This window comes from Cucumis melo, chromosome 11 (assembly GCF_025177605.1).
Source record: "Cucumis melo cultivar AY chromosome 11, USDA_Cmelo_AY_1.0, whole genome shotgun sequence".
In the NCBI taxonomy this organism is placed as follows: domain Eukaryota; kingdom Viridiplantae; phylum Streptophyta; class Magnoliopsida; order Cucurbitales; family Cucurbitaceae; genus Cucumis; species Cucumis melo.
The window spans coordinates 11,015,435-11,027,775 of NC_066867.1; the positions used below are offsets into that span (position 1 = coordinate 11,015,435).

General features: G+C 32.4%; 1 protein-coding gene across 1 annotated transcript; it reads left to right on the top strand.

Moving 5' to 3' along the window:
- The first annotated feature begins 3,411 nt into the window (after positions 1–3,411).
- Positions 3,412–3,930, top strand: LOC103495975 (pterocarpan synthase 1-like). Its single transcript, XM_008457676.3, has one exon. It carries the CDS (start codon positions 3,412–3,414, stop codon positions 3,928–3,930), a length of 519 nt encoding a protein of 172 aa, XP_008455898.1.
- The last annotated feature ends 8,411 nt before the right edge of the window (positions 3,931–12,341 follow it).

Sequence of the window (12,341 nt, forward strand, 5' to 3'; positions counted from 1 at the left end):
ACATCTTCAAATGTATAACAAAATATCACAATTTATTTGTCATAGATCACAATAGATCACTAAGACTACTATCTATATTTATCATGTGCCCAAATAGCAGTTTATCGCGGTCTATCGTAGATAGACTATGATATTTTGATATATTTTGTAAATATTTTAGTTCATTTTGTTATATTTGAAAATAACCCTATATGAAATTAATTTACTTTCATATATGTAGTAATATATATCGTAAGTTAAACAACAATCATGTTTTAACATAGGTAAACTATGATGCATTACTTCCATGCATATAATATGTTTTTGTTGCATGTATATATGTGCGTAATGATACAAGTATATAATTAGTGTCATATATATTGTGTTATAAACGAATTGCATGGTAATAGCTAGCCAATCGGGCATAATCATATAAAATGAAATGTTTGAGAGAGCACAACAGAAGAGCCAATGTGAGCTCCATGTAATGCATGTTTTTATGCTATTAGTTTGTGAATTTACTGTCTTTACTTTTTGGTTAAAATCTGTTACTAAGTCAGTGGGAATAATTATGGTGAAAAACTATTAATTGCTATTTTGGACCTAATCTAGCGAATTTTGGTAGGTTTTAGGTTGTTTTGCAAAATTTTCATTTTGTTACGCTAGTAGCATAATTGATGCACCCGCATCATTTAGCCCTAAATTTTCAAATTTGAACTAGTAAAGAATAGGCACAAGTTTTGCGTTTTAATTAATCAAGGAGCTTCGATTTCGCCTGAAAATCATCTATAATGTTAAATCTGAGATTGCAAAAGGGGCGAAAGCCTTTCATTTCTCGGCATCAACTCCCCATTGTTAATTCCACCACCACCTCTACAGGTTTTGTCACTTAATTTCCAGCAGCCGGCCTTTGGGTTTCTTCTAAAAGTTTCAAGTCAGTGGAGAACAGAAGTTCCTTTGAGGCGTGGTGGCTCTGGGATATCTCTTCCTACAGCGAGTGTGTTGAGGAACAATTACACCTTAAAAAAGTAGGATTCATCCTAGGAATAGAATTGGAACTTAAGGACTTACCACAAGTTTTTCGAGTTATAATTTCCAATAGAATTTTTCTATTTATTCTTGTAATTAGTTTTATTTTAGTTGTATTCCTTTTCATCTATCAATTGAACTACGTTGTAGCCATGGTGTTTGATTCAATAAAGAAGTTTATTTTGTCATCTATCATGAGCAATATTTCTCCGAGGGTTCAACATCGTGGATGCCCTAAGATTTTTATGGTTTAAGTAATGTTGTAGTCACACCACTTAGTTGCATGCATTTTCTAAGTTGAAATTAATGGAAACATTGGTAAATAATACTGACCACTTAATTTACCCATCCAGTAGAGTTGATCTATTGCCTAATAAGGCTAGAGTGTAAACGAATGTCACAAAGGGATATGAGATCGAGAGCATTGGAATAGGAGGGTTATGTGATCTTAGGAATAATGGCATCATAGGGTAAAGAAATCCAACTTTCAATTAATCTATAATTCAGCTATCCATGGAAACATTAAGTAGTATTTCACTATTTTGGTGTGATGTGGCCGCATCACTTTTTGTGTAGAGCTCCAAAGGTTGAAGCATTCCATGTTAACCCTTGATTAATTACCATTGTCTACCATTTTTACTTTAAATTCATGGTCCCCTCACAACATAATTCTCCTCTATTATCTTCAATTTCATTAGGATACATTCTTGAAGATTGATTTAAATTGTTGTTAGCCAAGTAGGTTTGATACACTCCGAGATTATTACTTCTTCAACAAGCTAGCACTAGGACCTCATTTATCTAAATCATTTTGCTATTCATAGGTTGGGCCAATCACTTGACTTAGTGAGATTGACATGACTTTTGTCCTTATAGGTTGGAGGTTTAATCTCCTATTCGCAATCGTTGCGATGAGAAAAACAAGATAAAAGTAATAAAATTAATCATTAAATGTAAAAAAAAAATGAAAGAGTTAACGACGAGTAAATTTTCATTCGTGAGTAAAAATGTTTAATCTAATTTAAGAATACATGTTTGAAGTAACTTGGAAGTATATAATAAGTTCTTATAAATGACAGAGAAGATTAAATGTTTATAATTAGTCAGTTAGAAAGAGGCAATCAAGCCTTAAAATGATTGGGTAAAAGAAACTAAAAGAAAAATGATTGAACTTGAGAAGAGAAGTTGAATCTTACACCCAATTGCTTCACCTCAATATATCTATACATTAAACAAATTAATGTTAGCGTATAATTGATTAGCTTGCGCTGGCCTATTCCCACCAACTACGGAAACTTTTGAAACCCAAATATCAAAATTGTTTCTCTTTCTTATGTGTGAATCTTAATTAACTACCTTCCATATTTCTTTTACGAATTAATACTTATTAATCAACTTTTTAATGAATTTTTAATGTTAATTAAGTTGTTTCAATCTTTAACACTTCAATCTAAAGAACATAATTTATGTCATTTGTACTATGCAATTTACGTTGGCAAATTGTGTCTCATACAATTAAGATTATGTAATGTCAAAAATTATGTAATATGTCTAAGTCTATTAAAGATAGGAGTCTATCGGTGATAGACCCTATTGCAAATATTGGTCTAATAAATCATAAGAGTGATAAAAATTTATTACGAATATATTTTGTTATATTTGTAACTTTTTAAAATATTGTTATACACTTAATTATTATTTTTAAGACTGCGATCAATAATAATTATTCTTTCGAAAGAGAATGGAGAATAACAATATAAATTTTTCGAAAGCACTTTTTTTAACTTAAAAGAAGAAAATAAATACAACCTTTGAAATCCAAATCATTGTAATTAAAAAAAAATAATTATCAAAATTTTGATGATTTTTTATAAGGTTAAAAGATTAAATTGTTACAAATTTTAAAATAAAAATGTGTTATGAATAATAACCTCAGGAATCAAATTGTCGTGAATTCGAAACTATAAAAACTAAATTATTAGAGATTAAAAGGCATAAACTAAATATTAGTTGAAGGAAAGATTTTAGGAACAAAATAGCTGAACCTTTGATAATGCAGTAAATGCAAATTAGGTTGAAGTATGGTTGATAGGGGTGTGTTCTAGCTGTCATTCTATATCCCAATTCTATTTTCATAATAACATCTAAAAATGCACCATATATTTATTTTCTCCAAAGCGTCCATCTTTGAATCATTCTTGTGAACTTTTGGAAAAAAAAGTTTACAAACTTAATCCACACTTTAACACATACATGATTCAAAAGAAACACCAAACCCAGCTGTATACAAACCCAAGTTTCACCACAATAAAAATCCCATCTCACAACCTCAAGAAAACAAACTAAGGAGAAAAAAACGTCCATCCAAGTGATCTCTTTCCTGAAATTCCCTCCGCCCCCAAAATGGCTACAAACTTCACAACAAAGCTTTCCTTAGCACTGATTCTCACAACAGCGGCCATTTCTGTCACCACCGCCGGCAAGTCGAAACAGACCAATCTAATTCTATATTTACAAGATTTCGCCAATGGCCCAAACCCCACATTCATCCCAGTCGCCGGAGTCGCTGGCAAGCCATGGAACTTCACCCAATTCGGCACGATCTTCGTCACCGACAACCCAATCACAGCTGGACCGGATCGGAACTCAACAGCACTTGGTCGAGCTCAGGGAATTTACGTGGTGGCAGCGGCGGATGGGAGGAATTTGGCAGTGATTCTCACTCTGGCGTTGGCGGAGGGGAGCAGCATTGAGATACAAGGAACGAGCCGACAGTTCGAAGGTGAGAGGGAGCTTGGTGTGGTATCGGGGACAGGCAAATTCCGGTTTGTTAGAGGGTTTGCTGTGGGTAAGAACGTTGTTACGGACATTGCAAATGGATATACCGTTATTCAGTTTAATGTTACTCTCAAACATTACTAGGAAACACCAATATTTCATGATCAGTCTATTATGTTAAATTATAATAAGGATGGGAATTGGACTTTTGTCATTTTGTTTCAAAATATTGAAATATATCTTCTTCTTTTTTTGAAGTTTTTTAATATTACTCTTTCTCTTTTACAAATATTTCTAAATTTATGATCCTACCGTAAAATATCATTAGATTTGATTCGTTCCAAACTTAGTTATGTCCAGTATTCTAATGGTAAATTCTACTGTGATGAAAGTTGCAAAAATTCCAAATTTGCACTATAAATTTCTTTCCAAATAATCAACATGCATGAACTATTTTATTTTATTTACTACAACTCCATATACCAAATAAAAGTTAGTTGTATACTTGCTAAATGAATCATCTTGTCATTCATTTATTTAAATTTTTAACTTTTTTAAGCACAACCACAATATTCTATGGGCTGAGTGGGTATATAGCATTTGGCCCAAAAATATATTAAGGATATAGCAAAAATTAAAAAAAAAATTGCAAATATGGCAATTTTTAACAAAAAAGATGAAATTACCCCTACATATACACTAAGCCTCTGGAAGTCCAGACGATTTCAAGCAGATTCTTCACGTTTCCTCCTCTTTCTATTTTCTTCCACTTCCTTCCTACTCCCATTTGGTTTTCCGGTGCCGGCACCGCGCTGCCATACTACTTTCTTCTATTTTGTTATCCTTCCGCCACGCTGCCGATACTACTTTCTTCTATTTTGTTTTCATTCCGCCGCACTACGTTCTATATTATTGAAGAAGATTTTCTTCTTTTTCTATTTGTTTGAAATTGATTCCTTCATTCCTTCCGCCGCGCTACGTTCTACGCTATGTTTTTCAGTTTGTGTCTATCAATGATGTGTTTCTATCACTGATTTAGGGTTTAACTCGTTTATGTTGAAATGTTTAACATGCAGATCTGTTTTAGGTTTGTGTGTTAGTGTATAGGGTTAGGGTCTATCGATCATATATTTGTATCACTGATAGTTTTAAGGGATATTTAGTTTGTTTGCATTAGGATGTTAGTAGATAATTTAGTTTAATGTATATTTTTATGTGATGTTGTTTATGTTCTATCAATGATCTGTTTCTATCAACTTGAAGGATGTTTTACTTGTTTGTGTTGGATTGTTATTAGATATTTTAGTTTAATGTGCACTTCTTATATGTTGTTGCCTAGGGTCTATCGTTGGTATGTTTCAGTCCCTGATAGTCTTAGAAGATGTTTAACCTGTTTGACTTGGGAAATTAGTAAAAGCTCTAGTCTAATTTAGATTTTGTGTGTTATGTTGCTTAGGGTCTGTCAGTGATATGTTTCTATCACTGATTAACGAATTTGGAGGATGTTTAACTGGTTTATGTTGGAATGTATAACATGCTGATCTGTTTTAGGTTTGTGTGTTAGTGTATAGGGTTAGGGTCTATCAGTGATAATTTAGTTTAATGTATATTTTTATGTGATGTTTATGTTCTATCAGTGATATGTTTCTATCAGCTTGAAGGATGTTTTACTTTGTTTGTGTTGGATTGCTATTATATGTTTGTATCACTGATATGTTTGTATTACTAATAGATTTGGGGGATGTTTAGTTCATTGGGTTGATGTGTTTGTTGTAATTTTAATAGATGGATAAGAAAAAAGATATTGTGGAAAGCGAACCAAATGAAAAATGTGCAAAAAGAGTCTCGACACATGAAGCTTCATCAAGCAAAAAGAAGATAAAAAAAAGAGAAGGTATTCCATTATATATATATTGTTTTGTTTCTAAGTTAGTATGCTGCATATGTGTAACAATTATTTTGCTCTAAACAGGGAAAACAATTAATTATTCCTAAAGAAATGTGGAAGTCAACCTTGAGAATCACTGTGTACTATAATCTACAAACTTCTGACCATATTATCGAAAGTTTATCACCTAGTTATCTAGACTTGTTTAAAGAAGGACCATTTGGGCACTTGTTAAATTTAAAAATGACAAAAATACCTTTACAACTATTAGCACACTTGATTAGAAGACAATGTGTCTCAACGGACAACAATGTTCTTCTTTTCAACATCGAAGGTAACATTGTGGAGTTTGGACTGCGAGATTTTTGTTTGATTACAGGATTAAATTGTGGTGAATATCCTGTAGAAGAGGTAAAATTATTAAAGCTTCTAATTCTTTTACTTTTATTTTTTTCCAAGACTATTATGTTTGTGTGTGAAAAGTCTATCAATGGTAGAATTGTATCAATGATAGACTGTTCTTTCTATGATTTAAGTCTATTAGTGATAGACTATTCTGAAATCTCAATTGTGATTCAAAAGTCTATCAATGATAGGATATTGACAATTTCTATAATTCTTTTCATTGCAATACTAATATTAATATCTGCAAAAGATTGAAGATAACGAGGAAACCGAGGAAGATGATAATCATCGTGAAAATAAGTCAAAAAGGGTGCATGACACATCAAACAAAGTGAAGGTATTATAATAATCACATTTTGTTGTTTTATGATAGACTTAATGTATATATGTAGATAAACTCTAATTCAATATTATATTTTCAGGTTGTTCAAGAAAAGAAAAAAGTGAAAATTATGGAAATAGCGACGAATATTGAAAAAACTAGGCCGAAGAGACAACCTAAACCATCAAAGAAAGTGTTGGAGAATGTGAAAGAACAAAAGAATGCAAAAGGAAAGAAGAATGATTCTCCAAAACCAACAAGACATTCTCCTAGAATAAAGGATCTAGCACCTAGTTTTGTTTTGCAAATCTCTCAATTATAAGTAGATGGATATTGTAGTGCAGTAGTTTTGTTGATATTTGTGATAGAGTTCACATTGTTTTAATGTACAAATCTCTTAATATTTAGTAGATAGATATTGTAGTGCATTAGTTGTTTTGTGGATGTTTGTGACAGAGTTCACATTGGACCTTCATATGTTGTTAGATGATTTTACCATATTAATGAAGAAAAAGTTTTTTGTCTGTCTTTGTTTGCATTGAGATTAGTATTTATTGAACCATTCCTTTCATCAATTATCCCATCTAGTTCCATCAGTTGTACATTGGTTTCTATCATTGGTGATGACTACACAATAAAGTCTATCATTGATAGAAACTATCTGTGATAGACTTTATAGTAGATTACTTCATATTACTACTTTACAATATAGTCTTGAGAATAAGGTAGATTATTATTGAAAGGTTTGAACTATTCCTTTCATCAATTATCCCTTTTAGTTCCTTCAATTGTATATTGGTTTCTATCACTGGTAGAAACTATTGGTGATAACTACACAATAAAATCTATTATTGATAGAAACTATCTGTGATAGACTTTATAGTGGATTACTTCATATTACTACTTTACAATATAGTCTTGAGAAAAAGGTAGATTATTATTGAAAGGTTTGAACTATTCCTTTCATCAATTATCCCTTTTAGTTCCTTCAATTGTATATTGGTTTCTATCACTGGTAGAAACTATTGGTGATAACTACACAATAAAATCTATTATTGATAGAAACTATCTGTGATAGACTTTACAATAAAGTCACTTTTACTTTTATAGTCTTGAGAAAAAGGTAGATTATTATTGAACGGTTTGAGTCAAACAAATAAAAAGTATTTACTACACACACAAAATAAATGCTCTATATGCTAAAGCTAAAAGTTTATTATAAAAAACATAATATCACGTCACTGTAAAAATGGTGGAAATTTGCAATTTCTACGATTGTGACCAACACGATGACAATGGCTGCATTTTGAGTGACTTTTCTTCTCGCCAATTGATAGTATTCTTTGTTTTCGCGGTCGTCCTGCTTGACGCTTCAAAGTTGGAGGTAGTATGTTATTCTCAATCCCAATAGACTTCCAATTAGCATGGTTCCCAACCGGACGAACTGATCCAGTATAAGTTGAAATCAAAGTACTTGACAAAAAATACTTGGAAACAAAAGAGTAAGTATTCATATTACGCCCACGAAAAACAGCAAGAACGTGGGCACTTGGAATTTCATCAAGATCCCAAACGCGACAGGTACATGATTTGCAATCTAACCGTACAATAAATTATTTTCTTCCATCAATCACTTGAAATTCAACATCATTAATAGCATTAACCTGAAGAAAAAAAAACTTAGTCAACATATATGGTTTATCACTGATAGAATCTATCGCTGATATAAACAATCACTAAGAAGACAAAGTGTCTATCAGTGATAGACTTGTATCATAGTGTATTAGTGATAAACTTCTATCAGTGATACACTAGGATGCAAGTCTATCACTATCATTAGTAGAAAATGATAGACATGTAATTCTGTAAAAAGATGAAGTCATATTAGAATAATAATAAAAGGAACATGTAATTCTTTTAACCTAAAAGCATGAAATCGACAAAAAAATATTCTACAAAGATTCAAACAAATTATTAAAATTAGAGAAACAACTAAAATTAAAGATTATAACAGAAAAACTAAAATAAGAGGAAACAACTAAAAAGAAAGATCAAATCTAAAATCTTTAAAAAATATCTGATTACATACCAGATGATTTAACGAAAGTAAGAGAAAATAGACAATAAGATGATGACTGGTTGGAGGCGGAAGAAGTTGTGGTTGGAGGCGGAAGAAGGCGTGGTTGGAGGCGGAAGAAGGCGTGGTTGGAGGCTGAAGAAGGCGTGGTTGGAGGCTGAAGAAGGCGTGGTTGGAGGCGGAAGAAGGCGTGGTTGGAGGCGAAAGAAGGCGTCGTTGGAGGCGGAAGAAGGCATCTTTGGAGGTGAAAGAAGGCGTTCTTAACGTGGAGAATGGTAAAGATGAAGAAGGGAGAAAATCGTGGAGAATATATTGGAGAAGGAAGAAAATCGCGCAGAGGAATGGAGGAGGAGAAATTCACGCCAATATCGTTTTTAAAACAAGGGCAATATTGGAATATATTTTTAAAAAATAAAAAATTTGCTATATTTGCAAATTGTTTAATAAACTGACATGTACTTAATATTTTATACCAAATGGTTATACATTATAAAATCTCATTATCAATTAAGCTATCAATAACCTAACACAAACGGACCAAGCCCGAAATGGATTTCACCGCAAATTTAGACAAATTAAAATAGGGAAAACTGTGAAAATAGCAGATTTATGAATAGAAAAAAGAAAATTAGCAAATTGTTATATTATTTTGATTTATGACAAAATTAACTGTCATAATAATTTTTCCATTTTTTGGCCCGAAATTATCTCTCCACGGATGACAATTGTCCATATAAAAATACAGTGTATTTATTGAGATCAAAAAATCAAACAAAATATCACATATCATGAATACTGTGTATTGGTAAACACACTCAGTTATGATAATTCTTAACTAAATAAAAAAAATATTATATTGTTCCAACAATCCCTAAAGATATGCCATTAGTTTTAACATTCCTTAATTATTAGGATACAAAATCAAGTAATTAATGAAAAATAACATCAAAAATTCAATTTTTTATTTTTCAAATTATTGATGAAAAAATATACATAAAAATACATAATACATATTTGATATTCTAACATTATTTTTAACATTATTTTCCACCCTTAGTTTTAATTCAAAATTATAACATTATTTTAAAATCCAAATTATACATATTAATTTTAGTGTAACGATCGAAAAATTTAGACTAAGTTAAGGTCATTACTCAGAAGATAAACATCAAAAAACATTTTTTTAAAAAAAGAGAATAACTAAAATCTTTATAAAATTAACATCAAGATGTTCACAAAAACATAAGATTATCAAAATTAACAAAAATAATTTGAAAACGTGACTTGCAGGTTCTAACAATTTTGAAAGAACTAAAATCAAACAAATAAGATAAAATCTTTAAGTAAAATGGTTAAAATTTAAAAATACTGAAAGACATATAAATGAGTGCGGAAGCTGAACTGTGTCCCCCATATGGCATGCCACGGATTCCTCGATGTCGCTCGCCAGCTTCTTAAGTTCTCTACCTTAGCCTAAAATATTAAACATAGGAAAGAGTGAGTATATAAATATACTCAGTAAGGGACCCACTACTAGTCTCGCTAGGTGAGCTGTTAACTTTCTGTTAGAAACATAATCATAATGTCGTGTGTCCAATGGAGCACACCTGAGTGAGTGACACCATACGAACACCCCTAAATTGTGCAAGTGATCCCGTAGTAACACCCGTAGTCGTGCGAGTGATCGCAAGTACACACTCCATAAACATATATGTAATACGTAGGTACACCTGTAATCGTGCGAGTGGTCCCGTCGGAACACCCCTAGTCGTGCGAGTGACCCCGTATACACAATATAACTGTCTTCTAACCGTGCATGTGATTTGTAGGTACACCCCTAAATCGTGCGAGTGATCCCATAGGAACACCCCTAGTCGTGCGAGTGACCCCATAGATAGGACCACAATACAGGTGGGGTAAAAAAACTTAACAGACAAAGTTAACAGACACACCACAATCCAAAGCATGTAACAACATCATAAACATCATAACATGACATGAATATTATTAATCGTAACATCCTTAAGCAGGTGATTAACATATCGTGTATCAAAATAATCATAAACATAACAGTCATCATTAACAACATATCATCAGCCATCGACATCAACTTAACCTCAATCATGATCTAAAGCATCACATTATGCATCTTAGCTACCATCAATTACATAATCGTAAATACATGCAGTCTCTTAAATTTAGTTCGAAGGTCCAGTAGTAGAATCTCTTACCTCGAGATTTGTTAAACGTTTAATCCCTATCTAGCACAATCGAGGCTTCCCGATAGACAAATCTCAAAGTTGAGCTTGAAAACTTATTGGGAGAATTCCACAGATTACTTTCCCAAAGTATTATCCAACTGAATCTTAAAGGGAAAAATCTAAATTAAAACCAAATTAAATTAATTAGAGTCCAAAATCTCCATTTAATGGGTATTACTCAAAACCTATTAAGACTTACCAAAAATAGGTAGAAAAATGACCAAAATTAAGATTGGTGACTCAAAATGGCTTGAATATAAAGGAACCGGCTCAGCTGAGGCAGGGAAACGGCTCGGATAGATGCAGAAACGGTTGGGCGCTCGACTCGATGTTGCAGCGGCTCAGACCTGTGGCTCGAGTAACGGACGCGCGAGCTAGAGCTTGGCACATAGCTCCGCGGTTGGGGTACGCTTGGACTCCACACGCGTGACTTGCGACCTATGGACCAACGGGCAAATAACTCAGCTACGCAACAAGCCGTGACGAAAAAATGGACGATCGACAAGCGAAGGCAAGAAGACGGCTGACGCACAAGGTGCGACGACTGGCAGAGACGAGAAACAACTTGACGGTCGATGTTCAAGGACGCGGCAACCGTCGATTAGAGATGAGGGAAATGATGGAGATTGGCTGGGTGGCAATGGGGTGCGTGGCTTCCGGTGGTGAAGAGTAGTAAAGGAGGCGACGTCGCTTAGGGTTTTTTCTAAAGAGGACGAAGATGATGGTGGCACGTCACACGAGGCATTTATAAATAAAATAATAATAATATTATTTTTTTTATTTCTCTCTTCCTCTTTTCATAATTTTCATCCCAAAATAAATCTCACACACTCTCTCTTCATTTAAAACTCATCAAATCTTTTTTTTTTTCGAAACAACTATTCTCTCTCTTCCAATCAATCTCCATCCAATCAACTATCTATCTTTTATCATAATAATAATTATATTTTCTATTATATAATTATTATTTTAAATTTCTTTTTCCCCAATATCTTTCTCCAAAATATCACTCTTCAAATAAATCTCTTTATCTTCTTTCAACAATACAATATAATTCCTAAAATAATTAAATAAGCACCCAAAATTATTTAATTAAACTCCAATTTCTATTTAAGAACAAATAAATCTTTAAAATAACTTCCATTATTTGGAACCTCATTAACCAAAACTAAGATAAATATCTTCCAAAAATTATCTAAATTTTCGGGGCGTGATTTAGATTATTAAATTGAATTCCTAAAATTATGCCAAGAGAAAACATACATAAATACATGGGTAACTTACATAAATATAACAAAACTGTAAACTATTTATGACCCGTATAACAAGTCCATTAAGACAAATTATTTTTTCAGAATTCCTTATTTGCCCTTAATCTTCTATAACGATCTTTCAAATATGATTTTCTTTTACTTTCTGATTCTTTCACGATCGTCGTTTTCGAGTTATTCATCTCGTCTTTTTTATACTTTTCATCTTGATCATTCTTTGCCTTTTTCATAATTTTCGACAACATTCCCTCTCATATATTTTTCGTCGTTTTCGTTTTGTTATATTTTTCATCTTCGATAACATTGTTTCGCTTCTCGTCATCTTGGAAAA